The sequence below is a fragment of the Tympanuchus pallidicinctus genome, unplaced genomic scaffold, assembly GCF_026119805.1.
Source record: "Tympanuchus pallidicinctus isolate F22 unplaced genomic scaffold, pur_lepc_1.0 scaffold8, whole genome shotgun sequence".
NCBI lineage: Eukaryota > Metazoa > Chordata > Aves > Galliformes > Phasianidae > Tympanuchus > Tympanuchus pallidicinctus.
The window spans coordinates 27,766,178-27,783,932 of NW_026294802.1; the positions used below are offsets into that span (position 1 = coordinate 27,766,178).

The 17,755-nt window shown below is 39.8% G+C and overlaps 1 protein-coding gene across 1 annotated transcript; it reads right to left on the minus strand.

Moving 5' to 3' along the window:
- Positions 1–2,384: 2,384 nt before the first annotated feature.
- On the minus strand, positions 2,385–16,106 carry TMEM19 (transmembrane protein 19). Its single transcript, XM_052668999.1, has 7 exons — positions 16,015–16,106; positions 15,552–15,702; positions 10,204–10,317; positions 8,766–8,903; positions 8,239–8,493; positions 6,998–7,207; positions 2,385–4,263 (listed from the first exon to the last, which is right to left on the minus strand). Exons 1-7 carry the CDS (start codon positions 16,075–16,077, stop codon positions 4,100–4,102), a joined length of 1,095 nt encoding a protein of 364 aa, XP_052524959.1. The 5' UTR covers positions 16,078–16,106; the 3' UTR covers positions 2,385–4,099.
- Between the last annotated feature and the right edge of the window lie 1,649 nt (positions 16,107–17,755).

Consider the following 17,755-nt stretch of genomic DNA (forward strand, 5'->3'; position numbering starts at 1 on the left):
AACCTCCAAATTCAATTCTGAAGGTGATCACATAGAGAAGTTCAGTTCTGCCTTATTCTTGCTTGCCACACACACACACACAAAAAAAAAAAAAAAAAAAAAAAGGGAAAATAGGGGCAAATAAGTTACAGAGCTGTCTGTGAAGCACTAAGTCCAACCAAGTTGTCTCCCAGGAAAAGCAGCTGTTTCCAGGCTGGTGGTGATCCACTTTATGAAACCCCTGCCCTCAATACAGGTCAAGCTGGTTCTTCCATGTTTCGGCTACACACAGTATTTCTTCTACAGCCATTCTGTCAGGAACCAACACATACCCCCACTCTAGGGCAACAATACCCAAAGCAGTATAAAGCTAACAACCCTCTAGATGGTCTACTGAAGGAATGTAGATTCATTCTAATGATATTCCTCAAGTTATAATGTTTACCACACTACCAGTCAGTCACACAGGATGTTTCTGGGTCAGAACCTGCACACAGAGGAAAGCTGAGGACCACATTTACTGCTCTTACGGTACATCAAAGAAATCTGTCATTTAGTTCTTCACCAAGTAGCAAGATATTCATATTGATCAGCTGCCTCCTTGGGGATGGAAGCCAAAGAAATGTTACTGAAAAAATTCTGTCCTGTTGGAATTTGTTTCATTCTGGCTCAGAGTTTGATAGAGCAGAGGATCTAAGTACAAGGCATCATTTGCCTGACAGTTTTGTTTCTACATTTCCAGATTTCATCTTCATTTGGGACTTGCAATATTTACTGGCAGCTCCAGACTTGAGTGTGCTGTAGTGCTCCACACAGTCTGAGTGAATTCACATCCCTGCTCTTATCCACACGCAGGCCCTTAATTCTGAGAGCTCCACAGACCCTCCATCCCACATCTCCCCTAAACAAAGCAAGTATTTAAATTGAAAGAGATTACCCAGTTGCAGTAACGTTGGAAGATGTAGACACTCAGGTTGGTCGTGGTGTGAAGCAACAAACACCTGGCAGCACTGGATGAACTGCCAGAAGCAGAGTGCAATATGTCTACAAAGCTCTAAGTCAACACTCCAACTTCCTGAAAATAACTCCTGCTTGAAAAAAGTAACCATCTAGTGCAATTTCAGGATCTGGATAATCAAAATCAGAGAAGGGACTGGGGGAAAACACAGGAAAACACATCCCACTTACAAATGTGAAAAATGAAATCCTAACAGATTTAAATGTGAATATCAATCTATTGCTGCATTTATCCAATCCACAAACCAACGTCTGTAAAATGTCAACAGTCTTTCAAGATTTTTCAGCCCCTTGTTGTCAAAAAAGTGAGTTATCTGAATGTTAGCTGATCTTTAAATCTCAAGAGAGGTGATATATCCCCTTCACTTTTTATACCACTTTATTTCATTGTCCCAGCAAACTGTGCTTTACAGCTGATTACAGACCAGTCAACAGCAACATGGACAGACCCAAGACAATCTAAGAGCAATACAGAGTAATTCTGAATACTCTGAAACCAATACCCTTCAACACTCAAGATCAGGACACCAAGCCTAAGCAAGACCTGGCTAAAGACTTCTCATACACAGAGTGATTGCAATATGTTATTTATTAAAAATAAATTATGCCATTCTCATACTTTTACTTGAACTTGTAACACATTTGAAAACAAGCCCAAAATGAGGAACAATGTTTCACAATCAAAACTTCTCAACTAAAAAAAAATAAAAATTCAATGCATCCTCTTGGTGCTGTGGAAAATCTCTGTCACTTCAATAAAATTTAGTGACAGAGTTATCTCACACAGCAAAGGTACCAAAAGTTCTGAAGCAAAACATATTCAGGTGTTTTTGATTTCTCTGTTTTCAATGTAGCTTCTCTCCTCATTTTCCCTTTTACTTCTACAGTTTCTATTTCCCAAAGTATCACGTGGAAAGGCAGCACATCCCTGTCTGCTCCTTTCTCATCTCAGTAATGGCTCTTAGTGACACGCCAGTTAACAGGCTGCTCACAGGTACAGCCACACACTTTTTCTTCCTCCCTGTACCTTCTATTAAAAAGAATTAGCATAAGCTGCACCTCAGTTGATACAGCATACCTAGAATTAACACTGTCTTTTTTGGAGTTCAAGAGCACTCTGATCTTTTTAAATATTGAAGATTTAGGAGTGGGAATTTCATAAACAACTCAGTGTCACCATCATGAAGATAAGACAAAGGTAAAATTCCAAACAGTGGCCTTTGAAAGTCCTTCCTGCAGGACTCTGATGGGATCACACTAATTCAGTGTGATAACAGATCAAAGCATTTCATACTGGACTTAAAACTACAGATGTCTTCTCACTGTGACATGCTATTTTTAAAATGAGACTAGTATTGAACAGCAGTGAAAAGCAGGCTAAGTCTACCTCAGTATTTGAAAGCAGACTTTATTTCAGGAACTGAAATAATATTAAAAAAATAAGGCATTCAATTGAAAGAAAAATTACTTTACAAAAATGTGCATTTCTTAATTCTAAACATTACAGAAGTATTAATAAAATCCTAAAAGCTGACTAACACAGTCTTTATGTAGAAGCAGCATAAATCCACTAAAAAAAAAAAAACAAACAAACAGAAACAACTCATGTATACCTTGCTACAGATCAACTGCATACATTCCTTTCATGATTGTGTGCTTTTCTGCAGAAAGGCTGACATACAGCAACCACACAACTTGTTCTTTTCAGAAAGCTTTTATACCTTCAAAAAGCTGGATAATACAGTTCACCAGTTCCAGTGCTGAATTCCAGACTTGTAGAGTAAATTTCAAATCAATAAATCCAATGTGGAAGTATTAAAATCTTTGAACTTTCTCAGAAAAAGTGACAGAGTACCATCCAAATGAATTTGGACAGGAGACACACACAACATTTGTAAAAGAAAAGATAAACTAAAAATCAGCTATTTAATACAAATCTTCACCTACCTCTAACGACAAAAATAAGAAGCTTTCAAGTTAACAGAAAGGGCTCTACCTTCTGAACATCTCCAGTTACTATGAAGGTATGCATGAAGTTTAAATACAACCTATGCTGGCTCAGTAACTTCCACATCTTCTATAATTAACGATGAGAGGTGGAACCAGCAGACATAGCAGACAAAGCACTAAAACTCTTCGAAATGATTTGTCAATGAAACTTTCTCTACTCACTTTGAGGATAACCTCTGTACCTTCTTTGGTTGAGACTCTCATCTGTGAATAGCCACCTCAAACAGAAGTAAGAAAAACTTACACTGCTCTGCAGGAACCAAAGAACACAGTTTGCTCAGAACTCTAAATAGCAATCCTGTGCTTACAGAGACAATCTGTATATTTATAAAACAATGAATGTGAATTCCAGATAATTCCAGATAATTTAATAACTATTGCATTACAATTGTGATAATAATCTTCATATATTTAATTAGTTAGGAAATAACAATTTCAAATAAACATGGGCAAATTTATTATTCTTACTGCAAACACCTTTTTTTTTTTTTTTAATTCTAACCATAGTCTTTTGCTCCAAATGTCACATAATGATATTATTTTTAACAATTGCATTTTCAGGGAAGAGAAAGTTTTATCAGGATATAGAATAGGCAACAAGGCTTACCTTTTTTTTTTTTCCTCCCCAAAACATTTCCATACAACTTTACATACTCCAGATTATAGGGAATACTAAACCAGAATTCATCCTTTCTACCTGCATTATTGCTGCCCACACAAAGTTGCAGAGGATTTGGGCCTGGCTTGGACAATAGCTTCAGTGCTCCAACGCCCTGGTAGACGTAGATCACATTTCCATTTCCAGCCTCTTGCTCCTCCTTTGAGACCACTGAAGCCAATCCTTAGGTTTCAGGAGGACAAAGTGCTTTACCTCACTTGGCAATGATCTGCACCCACTCAAAGAAGAGCAACAGCAAAATTAACAAAACTTCTTGTCCTGATAGATGACTGCTGCCATACGAAGCTTACATAAGTTGAGATGGAAATCCATTGGCTCTCTCAAATGTTCAGATCCCTTTCTTTAAGAGTGCTCAAAGAGCACTTTAAGAAAGACTGAACAAAACTGATTACATGCCAAAAGCCTTAAGCCATTTCAACGTCTTGGCCAGAAACACAATGCCACAGCTGGAAAAACCAGAGCAACGAGTAGAGAGGAAAAAAGATTTACTGCATTGTTGTCTAATATAGGTTTTCCAGATATGTGCTGGCAGTCTCTTGTTTGGTAGCTGACAACCATGCTGATATTCTTGTCAAAACCTGGGAAGAGATAAAGACTTCATTTTAAAAAGGCAAAGCAGATGAGAAGAAACAGTAACCAAGTGTATGCAATTTTCTACATTCCCTTTACCATTACAGTGTCTGACTTTGTAAGAAAAGACAGTAAAACACTAACCAAAATTATGGTTAACTACATCTGGTAGATTCAAAGAATGGAACCTAAATGCAATACTTTAAGTTCAAAGTTTTGAGCAGCTATGCTTCTACCGAGTCTACTTACCTCTTTTTGTAGCTATGTGACAAACAAAGGTAGGAAACATGAGCTTAAACCAGAAGAGGAAGAAGCTATTGGGAGAGCCACGAAGGCAAAGGATGCTGTTCTGCACAGAACAGAAACAACTGACTTTTAGAAAGATTTATTTGTTTTTTACAGAAAACTATGGAAGTAACACTTAACTGAGCTGACAGAAAACAAGCTCTGGATAGAGCCTGAATTTAACATTTCTATTTAGTTTTATACCACCATACATTTAATCCTTATAACTTAAGTAATTTCCTGCTGTGCCACAGTGTTCTAGCACTGTGTCTCATTTTCTGTCACTCTGCACATTCCATTATCCAATGCTTTGTCCAATTTTATACACTGGTAAAAGTCTAGCATTCTAGCATGCTGGATTTTAATGGCCACTCACAGGTCAGTGCAGTATTGATCAGGTGTGTGCATACATACAGACCTAAGGCTGACACGAACGAACGCTCCAAAACACATGAGCACATTCTGAACTAAAATTATTTTTCTCTGTATGTTGGAGTATCTGTTAATGCCCACAATACAGAAACATCATTTGGAACTCCTACTTCACTGAAACATTTTCAGCACCTCAGACAAATTGTAACAACAACACAATCAAACAGAAAACACAAACCACATCCCTCCTCATATGCACATCCCATAAACCAACTTGGCAACACTTGCTATGTTTTAGAATGTCTCAAGCTTCCTTGACAGAAAAAAAAATGGTCTTTAATAAACATATACCACAGATGCACATACATTGTAGATTGTAGATTCAAAGCATAAAAATGTTCATTCAGCAAGTCTTTTTTTGTAGTTTGGTTATTTACATAATTGGTATGATCTCAGTTAGGAGATACAGGAAAATCTGGATGCAATTCTGCAAAGCTGTTAAGGAAAGTCTTGATGTGTGCAGTAGGAAAGGATGACTTTTTCAAAACAGACTATTATATAAACCCAAACTACCTGTAGGTAAAACCTCAAGAGAGGGTATAGGTGGCACTGGCATCATGCTTTCCAAAAAAACCCACAGTACCACAGCAGTTATGATTGCCGTATTCATTTTTTCAAGATGCTGAAGAGAGATTGGAGCACTTCTCATGAGAACACAGGGAACACAGTTTGGAAAAGCAGGTTAAGCAAAGAGGGAGATGTAACCCAATAGTGTGCACACCATGAGCAGCACTTACTCATCTATGTCACAGCATGTATACCATTCATGCATGTATAGCATTCACATGTATACATACTAAACACAGGCCAGAAGTGCTTATAAATTTGGAAATGAATCTGTGGAACTTGCACACTGTCCCTTCTGTAGCTCACTAAAGAAGTTGCTGAGCATGTAAAAATACCTAAAGTGAGTAAGAAACAAATGACAAATGCAGACATGCATTAGCTAAGTTTACCACATTATCTTAATCCATCTGCCTCACTAGAAGAATGAAACATGGCCCGTGTGCTTCAGTGCTTCATCTTTTATAATGAAGCATTATATGTAAGAATTCCTCACATGGTTAAACACTCCACCTTGGTTTGGACTTCCCTGGATCTACAAAGAATAGAGCACACAAACTGCTGGAAAGCCAAATCCACAGCATCAACAAGAGTGCAGTGCTCGCTGTGACAGTAGCTTCAACGGGCTTTTATCTCTCATGCAGTTCATCTGCAAATTCAAACTGTGACTTCTAACAAGTGTACTGACAATCAAATCAGAAAACTAAAATTCTTTCTGTAAATCAGCTTCTGGACAGAAGAGCATCAGATATGGATTTTAAGTACAAGGCTTAGTCTGAAGGTTGCCTGTATTGTTCATTCACAATGACCCTAAGGAGCAGTGAGTAACTAAATAGTAGAATTATTTAGGATCAACCAGCTGACAACCTTCTTCAATGGATACCAATTTGTTTGTTTTAAATAAAAACACGGCTAGCTCATGAAACACTTAACTTCCAGGAAATAGTACCCTACTAGACAGTCAAAAAAAAGAATCTAAAATAAGGGGCACATCTTCTCAGAGCTCTTCCTTTTTAGTACTCAAAGCTGGCACTATCACTAGGTCACTAGAGTAAGAAATGGGGATTCTGCAGTTCCCAATTAGTTGGAGTGAATGGACAAAATTAAGGTGATGTTTTCTCTTCTAAAAGGTTACCATGATTAGATACAAAAAAAAAAAGGAGGAAGAAATTATTTTTGCCAAGGAAGTGTGTTGGAAATCTCTGGTCTCTTTCAGTCACCAAGACAATAATGTGAGACAAACAAACCAAAATGTGCAAAAGGAAGAGGATGAAGTACACAAGTGAGGACCAACTGCCATAGCTCTTGTTGTCATTATCATGCCCATTGCTCTGACTCTTTGTTCTTTGTGATGTGTACTCTGTATATCTCTGTACATCTCAGCTCTTCCTGATATCAAGTCCATTTAAGTCCATCTTTAGGTCATAACAGGAAAAGAAAAAAAAAAAAGACAATTCTTACCGCTGTACTGCATTGTAGCACCCAAATATGAATCAAGAATTGATCCCAGTAAGCCAGCTGCTGCTCCAAACACAATAATTGGCCACTGTGGAGCCGACACATCCAGATCACTCACGAAAACGAGCTGTGTTATGTAGTAGGCTATACCTACTGCCATGCCACCAAGAAAACTTGAGAGCAGGCCCACCAGTGTAACTCCTCCATTAGTACCTAAATCAAAGAAAAGTCAACCTGATTTACAATTCTTTTTTTTTTTTTCTTATAGACTTAAATTTACTATGCCTACAGTCATATCTATCAAAAAGACTTTGCCATCACAGCTTTTATTTATAATTGTCATGAAGCTGCTCAGATGCTTAACTGGTGTATATACTGGTGTATTAACATTACTTTCCCCGTCTCTACGGCTTGTTATCTACAAATATTTCCTAGCAATAAATGAAGCAAAACCAGATAGTAAACTGCTCAATACAACCTGGTATTTGACTGCTGTAAAACTGGAGGAAAAAAGAATTGCTCAAAGAATATAGAGCTTGAGTTCTACAGGCTATTAAAACAACGCCTCTTTCAAAAGTGCATGAAGAAGTATTTCACCAGTATGTTTAAAAGAGCAAAACCCATAGAAAAGACATTTGATAGCCTCCTGAAAAGAAATAAAATCTGAAGAACACTTACAATGAGTAAAAAAATGCCCATACAATGCTTAAAACACGTATCAGCATGCCTGCAAGACTCAAGAAACAGTGATTTAAGGCAGCAATGTCATCCACTGTGTAAAAATGGTTTCACAGACAGAAGGCTCACTTTGCACAGTCTTTGTAAAACATTAAAGGAAATGAACAATTTGATTAAGAGGTGAGCTTTCCACACCATCTGTAATGAAAATATTTCTTCTATTGATTAAAATTTTAATGACTGAAAAACACAGTTAATAATTGATAGTCTTTGTGTTATTGTCTGTATAAACACTTCTAAGACTCAAGTACCTGAGTCAAGAAGTGACAGCAATCTCTATGAATGATGCTGGCTCACCAGATTCTGTTTCGATGCATCTCACAGTTGGTATAAAGCAGAAAAACAACTGAGTAAATTACATTTCAGAGAACACATTCCCCCTAGCATTTTCAAATCTGTTCCCAACGTTTGGGCTTTTTTTGAGGCTCTTTTGGAACTTTTCATGTTGGGTGCATAATTCAAAACAAAACATAAGATACGAAAACATAGAACAGACAATATCTCACCTACTGGAACTTGCTTCCAGGTCGTTATCAACCTTGGCTTGCTTTTACTCATAACACTACCAATCTCTGATGCCCACGTATCGCCAGCAGAGCACGCCAAAGCTCCCAAAAGGGATAAGCACATCCACGATGCAGTGTAATACTTTGAAAAGTCTATTGGAATTTCACCAGGTCCACTTTCTATCATATACAAGATAGCCAGCTCAGTAGGAATACCGCCATTGCAGAATACCTGCAACCAATTCCTCTGCCCACCTAAAGTGACAGAATGAAATTTTAGTATTTTCAGATAAAACACCTTGACATACAGCAGCTGGAGACAAAAGCAAAGTGCACACATGCAAAATTAAATTTAAAAAATGCACATTTTCTAAAAGTAAATTGCTTGCATTCACGGGGATAAGGAGATGGGAATGACAAGTGTTCCCTATTCTGGGTGTTATATCACATCTGATACTTTGAAAGAAAGGGTACACAGTATTTACTCTTCACAAGGGATCTGAAAATATCTAAGTGTTAGGGCTTACCTTCTTTGTATTCTGAATCTATACGTTTCTTTATATCTTTTTTCCATTTAGTAAGTTTTGAAGAAGTAACAAAAAATACAAGCAAAGAAGTGAAGAAACTATAATTTGCAACTGTAAGGATAAATCCAACCACCAATCCTATAAAGAAAAAAAAGTATGTAAAATTCCTTCACGTAACAACTTAACTGCAAAGCAATTAAGTACTTTTATACTCTTGAATACAATCTTCATGATAAATGAACATCATGATAAACCTAAGATAAACATGCAATAAGAAAGTTAATGAAGCATCTAACATCTGTAATGCAAACTCTAGAGACATCTTGACTGAACAACATCAGTTACCCTTACTATTTTCTTGTAAATTTAACTACTAAAATTGTTGATTTTATTGCTACTGCTAGAGCATATGATCTTCTCCCGCCAGAAATCAGTAAAGTAGTGCAGAAGATGGAGCAATAAAGAAAAGATAAAGGTTACCCGCCTAAAGAATTTGACTCTTCATATGAAAAGTGTATAGCTTCTCTATCTGGAAATGTATCTTCAGTTTAAGGATCAAACCCCCTCCCCACACAAGGCCACTCCTGCCATTCATTTTCTTTTGTTTCTGAATTGTTTGATCTTTTTCTTTCCATTATTTTCTTTAGTATTTGAGCTGCTGGATGTGTGCTTTTTTTTTTTTTTCTACCTCCTCCTCTACAGAGGAGATCTACTTCTCAGTGCCCACAGCTCTTCACAATTGGAAGAAGTCATAATTTTAAACCAAGAAAATCCTCCCCCTGAACTCACAAACAGAACAGTATTTGCAGATGGATGGCATAGGAGGAATAGATTGTAGGTTGTTTCTTTCCACTGACCATCAGCTCAGACAATGCCACATGACAAGGAAGGGTCAGCCACCTCAACCAGAGGTCTTAACATCAGATTTCAATGAACACCAAGAGCTTTCTTTCCTTATGGCCAAGAAAAACATTGTTGAAACAGTCATTGGCTTAAAGTGAATAATAGACTTAATTTTCTTCTTATTTGTGGGAGGCAAAAATTATGATATTAGAGAAAGGAAAACCATGTTATCTTCACTGGTTTCCTACCAGACAGGTGGGTTGCTGGCACTTTCATTATCCCTGCCTCTTCAACTTCTTTATCTCTAGACATGTGAAACAAATGAGACCATGCAGATTTAACTGCAAATTGTACTTGAGTTCAAAACAATTTTGTGAATTATGTAAATCTAACAACATTAATGGCATGAACTGCAAACAGCTGCAAAAGTTAACTTGATTGAAGCATTATAAAAATCAGTATGAATTCAAGGTATGCATACTTGCATCGATACTGAACCAGGTAGAATGGCTTTAAAAAGAACATTACATAGTATGAAAAGGACCTTAATTCAGTTTATTGAGTGTTTAGCTTAATAACCTCAGAAGAAATGTACCTGCCAATGCACCACTGTGATCAAGACTCCTCTTCTTAAAACCTTGTGTAACAATCACTACTGGAACTGTGACTGAAAAAAGCCAGCGCCACGGAGAAATTGGTCGGATATTACCTGGTGAATAAAACAAAATGGTTACATATCATCCTTGTAAGTTTTTTACAGCCTTGGTATCTGACAAATATTTCTCTCCAAGAATATATTTAAAGTCTGACCTTAACAGAGATTAAACTTCCTTACCACTCAAAACCAAGTATTTTTATGAATGGAAGATCAAAATGCCTGCAATTATTACTTTTTTTTATTATTATTAAGAAAAAAATACATAAAAGTAACTGAAATTCATGATCAAGAAATGGCAAATTTGTTAGAAATAAACACAATGAGATTTCTCTTTCTAAAAAAAGAATTTATAAACCCCCAACATTAATATGCAAAATGTTAAGAACAACTGAAACCTAATTGAATAAAACAGACATGTTCAGATTTTAGACAAAGCACACACCCACAGTAAGGTACGTAGAATTCAGTTTCAAATATGAATAAAACACAAAGTAAAATCACAGTTAATAAAGCCTTACCATTCCTTTCATGTGCAAAGAATGCAAAGCAACTTTAAGAAAACAAATCAGAGCAAGAGTTTCTCTCACAGATCCTGTGATGACTGATTTGCTCAGAACTTGAATAAACCTGAATTGTTCATGACAATGACGGTGCTTTTTGATCAAGGTTCAGAATATATAAACCAGCACACTGCACCAAGCCAAGCATCTGCCTGACTCAGAACCCCACCTGGCAGCAGCCAGCTGCATGTGCTCAACAGAAGAGTGTAAGAAAGGTATATAGATTCATATTCCCCTTTTATTGGAACTTTATGTTATAATTTCTAAAATCATTCCCCATCATATTTGCTCAATTCCATTTTTAAGCCAGTTGTTGTGTAGCCCAACTACACAGATACTGCTGCCTCAAGTTTCATTGGACACCTGCTGTAGTTTTTGACCTAATGAACGTGAAAAGATTCTGTGATTCTGTGATTTCCTATTCACATTTCTCTTGCCATTCATGACCTACATAGATGTCCCATTTCTATGATGAAATATCTTTACCTGATAAGTCTTCCTAAATGGATGCTATTACCTATGCTGCTCATACTCATTCTTTTTTGTTCTGCTACAGACACTGTGAGATGGGATGAACGCAAGTATAAGCAGTTCTTACACTGGTGACACACCGTGAACTTACAGTTATAATAGTGAGATTTTTCTTTTTTGCTAGCAAATCATCTTTTTTTTTTAAACAATGTGTTTCATTTCAAAATAAAAACAACAAAACAACAAACAGATGAGGATATATTAGGTAACCTGCACAATGCAGTTCCCCTCTCCTGCATCAGCTGCTTGTACTGAACCAGGCAACTGACCTCTTCAGTCATGCAGTACATCAATTACAGACTGCTATGGTGTAAAATACAAATATATGTTTCATTGCTTCCAATGCTATCTGTTCTTCTTTAACCATCTTCAGGCTGCTGTTGGGTTCTTCACTCCACCACAGCTGTCTACCTCCTCAACAGGGAGAATTTATATCCCTCAGCATCTGCAAAAACATTCATTATCCATTATAACACAATAGGTGTTCTTTTGACTATATAAACCAAAAGGCTAACAGTCGTAGGAACTTTCAAAGTAAACTAGGAACACCTAAAACTGTAAAGAAACCAAAAATTAAGCTTATTTCAGCAAGCCTTGGGCTCCTCTATTAAACCACCATTTTTATGAAAGATATTATAGATTTGTATTTAAGAAAAGGTAGCCAGAAGATTTAAGTCTGGTGTTAATCTTGTTTCCCTTTAAATGTTTATCCTTGAGCAAGTTTAAAGTTACCTAGTTCAGTTCTCCCAGTTCTGTCTCTGTTCCCCTGATCTACAGAAAACTTGGCTCAGCTGAGAACCACAGGTGATATGGAATTCTTCACTTTGAGGAGTCCCTCTTTACTGCCCATGCACACACACGCAGCCTCTTCCCAACCTGGCAGCAGTATAAAAACTGACTGTACACATTTGTCCATAGCCCTGCAGATACTTGCTGGAAAACAAGCCGTATCCAACAGTTTCATGTCTTGTAATGGATATTGACAAAAGTTCTTCCTCCTCATCCCCCCAAAGAGTCTTTCATTACAATGTGAATTTCTCTGTAGAACTGAAAAACAATATCCCACTGAGCCACCATATTGCACACCGTGCCATAAAGTACCGGTGTCCATAGCAGCTTATCTTCTACGTAGATGATTTATCTTCAGCATCTTAAACATATCTGTTTCCTTCTCAAATTCCAGAACACTCACTAAAATAAAAGCTATTAACAAGTTAAAAAGGAGTTTTTACTGTCCAGTTAGAGGGTTGTTTTAATCATGGAACTGACTCAATGTATCTACTGCCTTAGCAGCAGTTAATATATGTACATACATATTGAATCACCTCATTTTTAATTATAAGATATACATTTCACTGCAAAAGACATTTCAAGTACACATTTTAGAATATAAAAATTTGAAAGTATAGGAAGAAATGGTTGCTAAGACTGTTAAGAAGTCTTTTATCTTTGCACCCAGAGACAAGAAAGCTACTGACTATATCCTGAACTTCCTCTGAAAGAATGTTACTTCCAGAAAACATGACAAGAAATTCTACCAGGTAAAAGTGGTGCAACTGCTGTCTAGAACATCATATCTCTGATTCCTTTTAAACTTCATGTAAGGCTCTCAACAATATATCTTAAACTGATCATCTCTGCAAGATTTCATGAGTTTTGTTTAAAAAAAGCCCATTAAAAAACAGTAAAGCTAATCATTAACATGGCTTTTGATCTAAAACAACACCAAAATGTGAGAAACTATATATTACATCTGCTATACAAATATATGACATCACAAATCTAGCGTTACATGCGACCTAGCTAATGGAATAGAAATTTCACACAGGCACAGCTGCTTGCCACAGTGGAAAGCTGAACACAATGGTTTGTTACATGAGTGCTTGCGTCAGCGGTACCAACAGCTCTGCAGCTATTCAGGCTCCTCAGAGGAAAGCAGGGCAAACACATCTCCAGTGAAACACTTGTCCATGCAGCACAAGGGTTTTCATGATAAAACAACCTCTTTTTCATGCACTGAAAAAGCTCAATGCCCCACATGGTGTGGAGGTGAGCCCTGGGTCAACTGCTGGGTCAAAAACTCAAAGAAAAGCACCACATCACAATTCTCTTTCCTATTTGATTAAGTCCACTCCTACTGTATGCTTCATTGCCCTTCACATCTTGGTCTTTCCATGGTTTCGGTCAAATGGAAAACAGATGTCCCATGGTCCTGTTCCATAATCCTCTGCAAAAAGGAGGATTTGTCTCCAGTTTCCTGACTTCCACCAGCCCCTGATTCATGTGACATCACAGTTCTCCACCCCACACCTTCCTGTTACATAGCAAGAGCAGGAATAACTTAATTAGTGGAAAAGCTGAGAGAGCTATACCTATTGAACAGACGTGCAAAAATGACACTGTTATGAGTTTGCTTAAATTTGACTGTTGTGGCTTAATCTAGCAGTTGGCTAAAAACCATAGCTATCTGCTCACCCCTCTCCTTCCCAGGGGAATGGAGGAGAGAATCAGGGGAAAAAAAAAAGTAGAACTTGTGGGTTGAGATAAAACTAGGACAGAGGAAAGGAAGAAAATAACATTTATGACTACATGTGTGTATAAAAAAATAAACAAGTGTTGTACAAGCAATTGTTCACTAACCACTGACAGATGCCCTGCCAGCCCTCTGTGCAGTGGAAGATGAATTCCCACCACTTCAAAACTTCTGCTTGATAACATGCTATGGAATATCTCTTTAGCCAGTTTAAATTAGCTGTCCTAATTCTGCTCCCTCACAGCATCTTGGGCCTTGGCTCTGTACATCACTACTTAGTGGCAACCTTATGCATAGGTGTATTATAAACAGTTTTTCTCCTAGAACCAAAACGTAACATCATACCAGATACTCTGAAAAAAACAATCACATCCCAGCTGAAACTAAGACACCAACTGTGCTAGTTCTAAAATAATTAACCAAACCTGTTTGTCAAGCCTGTTTCTGTACACCTGCTTTGTGTCAATTATCTCTCCCCACAAGGTGTGGAGGTGCCACAGAACATTCCAAGTTGTATGGGACCCACAGGGATCACAGAGTCCATCTCCTGGCTCTACACAGAACCATCCAAACCAAAACCCAACTTCTGAGGGCCAATACTACTTAAGCTCCAATATCTCAGGGGCATGTCCACTGCCCTGGACAACCCGTTCCATGCCACATTCTGGCACTGAGCCTTTCCCTAACCCCACCTGACTCTCCCTGACACACTCCATGCTGAGCTGTAGACACAACCTGCAGTCATGTGACACCTGATTTCATGTCACCCTGATAAGAGAATCCTGTATGGAACCGCAAGTGCTCCTTTATTCTGTTCAGTTAGAATCATGGAACATTCTGAGACAGAACGGAGCAGTAAGGATCCAATGCTAGCTCCACAAAGAACCACCCAAAAATCACACTGTATATCTGAGAGCACTGCCATTCTGAAAACTGAAGCACTGGAAAGCACTGAGCAGAGACATTAAATAGCCACTACAAGAGTGTGCATATACTAGTGAGATATTTTATCTCCTTTGAATCCAAGGTAACAACAGGCACCTGGACGTGCTCCTACAAATCCCTACACACCGAGTGGCACTGCAGTGACACCGGAGCTCCTCCTGCGGCAAAGCAGCTGATGTATTAGAGACAGCTGTTCACCTGCCCAGGAAAGCTGTTCAACTCTTCAAGGTTTGAACAGATGCTGCAGGCAGCACTGCTGCATCTGTATTTTGCAGTTAAAAAAAGTCTTAACAAAAGTGACAGCCCACAGAGAGCACTTGTGTCCCTGCAACCACACACAACCCACAGCTCACCTGGGTTACATGAACAGAACAGAGCTGACCTTACTTACTCACCTCAGCAACTCCCCGCGCCCATCCCTCTACTGCAGCACCAATTCCCACCTCTCCCCCCAGCACACTTCCCCACATGCCCCATTCAAAGCCTCCAAGAGCATTTCCAAAACTTTTGCAGGCCGGAGCGCCCCTCGCTACCCGTCATCCTTACCCTCACTACAGGACAGCACAGTTCTCTCTGGGCCTCGGGCTCCCAGCTCTCTACTCGGGGCTGGGAAAGCCCTACAGATGCCTCATCCACACCCAGACCCCATCCCTGGGGGGGAAAGGCGGGGCGGCTGGCCACGGGCCCAGCCGACTGGCCGCGGCCTTTGCACTCACCGTAGTATGTGCTCGCAGTCATGGACACGATCCAGAACGCCAGAGAGACCGAGATGAGCAGGCTCAGGATGACGATGTTCGCCAACATCTTGAGGTAGTCCCTGAAGAAATCCTCCTGGCTGCTTGTCATGGGGAGCCAGAGGGCGGCCGCCTAAGGGGAGGCACAAGGCACAGGGCACGTCAGTACCGCGGCCAGCCCTGCTGCCCTGCTGCCCTGCTCTGCCCACCCGCTGTGCCGCTCTCCCGACACCTACGGACATCTCGGGGGGCTCCGCGGGGGGCTCCCGGCGAGTTGCCCGCGACCGCCCCCCACCCGCTACCCCGCGCGCTGCCAGCGCCGAAACGGCCCCGAACCGCGTCAGCTCGGGGACGGAAGCGACGGCAGCGATGACAGAAGGCAGGAGAAAGGCGTCGGGAAGCGTCCGGCCCCGCCTCCCCCCCGCCGCCCGGCTCCGCCACCGACCTGCGGCTCGGGCCCGCCAGCGGCGCCACCATCCCGCCCCGCCGCCAGCGCCGCACTGCGCATGCGCCGCCCATCCCCGCCTCCGCGTGTGGAGATGGAGGGCGAGGCGTCGCTCCGCGGCCCTACCCTGCCCGGCCCTGCCCGGGCTGTTGTTCGCTGGTCGCTGGTTGTTGGCTGTTCCAATGGCTCTGTGCATGGAGAGTTTCCCGTATGCTTTCCCGCTGTTTCGTAAGGGCACGAGCCGTGCTGTGTGGCTGTTTGGTGCTTGCCCCGTGCCTGTGGGCCCTGCTCTGTGCCCGCATACAGCAGTTATATGCCTGTCGAAGCAATGCTTGTTACGTGAAAATCCACTGAGAAATAAGACAGGTTGATAACGACAGGGATGAGGGCTTTTTTTATGAGGTTTGAAACTTGTTGGAACATTGCAGAGTTCATTAATGTAAAGACTTGAAGTGTTTCCTAACGCCAGCTTGGGATGAAAACAAGCTAAACCTGCCTGGTGGCTTTTCTGATGGGATGCCAGAATTACATGCAAAACATGTGGCCATAAATAAAGCCAACACGAGTTATTAGAAAACTCTGCATCTCCCTCTTGCATACCAAAGCTTGGTCAACGTGCCACAGAAAGATGGGAAGATCCACCACTTAGCAACAGCCCTCCCCCAGCCCCTTTGCTGTGTGGCAAGTAAAAGATAAGATTTATTTGAAGTAAATAAAATTTAAAGCATTTCAGAAGAGATTTTTGAGGTAACATATTCAGCATTTGTTCTGTAAGTAGAAAGGTGTTGAAAGTAAATGGAAAAAAAAAAAAAACCAACAACCCTAAATTTTACAGTGTTACAGATGGGCCATTGTATCAACCTCAGTAAAGGAATCTCAGGCCCTTGTTTTCATGGAACTGAAACACCAGCATGATAGAATATGTAATTGTTCAGTGAGGAGCTGAGTAATAGGAAAAAGTAAATTAAAGGATCTTTTACAAAGAATAGGCAGCATGATAAGTTACAGGCATTGGTAGAACAGATGTTTTTAGCGTTGAAAATTCTAATGATTAATCTTCAGATAAGAACTGATGATTTCCCTACTAGATTTAAGAGTATTTCTGGCTCATCGGCACCTGATTTATCTCAAGGTGTGTGTTGTTGCTTTTTATTCAGCTCCTGCTGTGAGTTTCTAACAGGATGAGCACACAGCTTATGGAGTCTTTTTGCAACAGAAGCTTAGACATATTTATGTGTTGTTACAGATGAAATAATCAGTTATTAGTCAGGGCTTCTGCAGATGTTGTCTAAACTAGTGACCATACTCGGCCTACAGATGGTTGGCTTTAGCTGAAGATAGTAGGTCAATTCTAGAGACTTTTAAACGCTTGGGTGTTGACAGTGTTTTGTTTCTAGTCAGCAAGAGCCAAAAACCTGGACCAGGTGCCTTGGATGCCTTAGATTTTACCTTGTTCTCTGCTGCATTTATTGGCAGTAAGAACTAGGAACATACACATTTTCTCTGAGCTAGAGGTTCTGAAAATGTTAACACTAATGTAGCAGAACTAACTGGTGTATTTGGTCCTTCATCATCCAGTACTTGAAGGGAGCTTTTAAGTGGGAGGGGGACTGACATGATCTGATAGTGATAGGACAAGGGGGAATGGCTTTAAATTAAAAGAGGGGAGATATAGGTTGGATGTTAGGAATAAATTCTTTACTCAAAAGAGTAATGATTACTCAAAATGAGTAATGATGGG

What these genes read in the sequence shown, in the direction of transcription:
- TMEM19 (XM_052668999.1), bottom strand. Translation starts at nt 16,077, where the DNA reads ATGCGCAGTGCGGCGCTGGCGGCGGGGCGGGATGGTGGCGCCGCTGGC. An exon ending in AGATTCAGAATACAAAGAAG is followed by an intron (nt 8,494 to 8,765) that starts GTAAGCCCTAAC and finishes CTGTCACTTTAG; the next exon opens with GTGGGCAGAGGAATTGGTTG. An exon ending in TGCTACAATGCAGTACAGCG is followed by an intron (nt 4,264 to 6,997) that starts GTAAGAATTGTC and finishes ATCTCTTCCCAG; the next exon opens with GTTTTGACAAGAATATCAGC.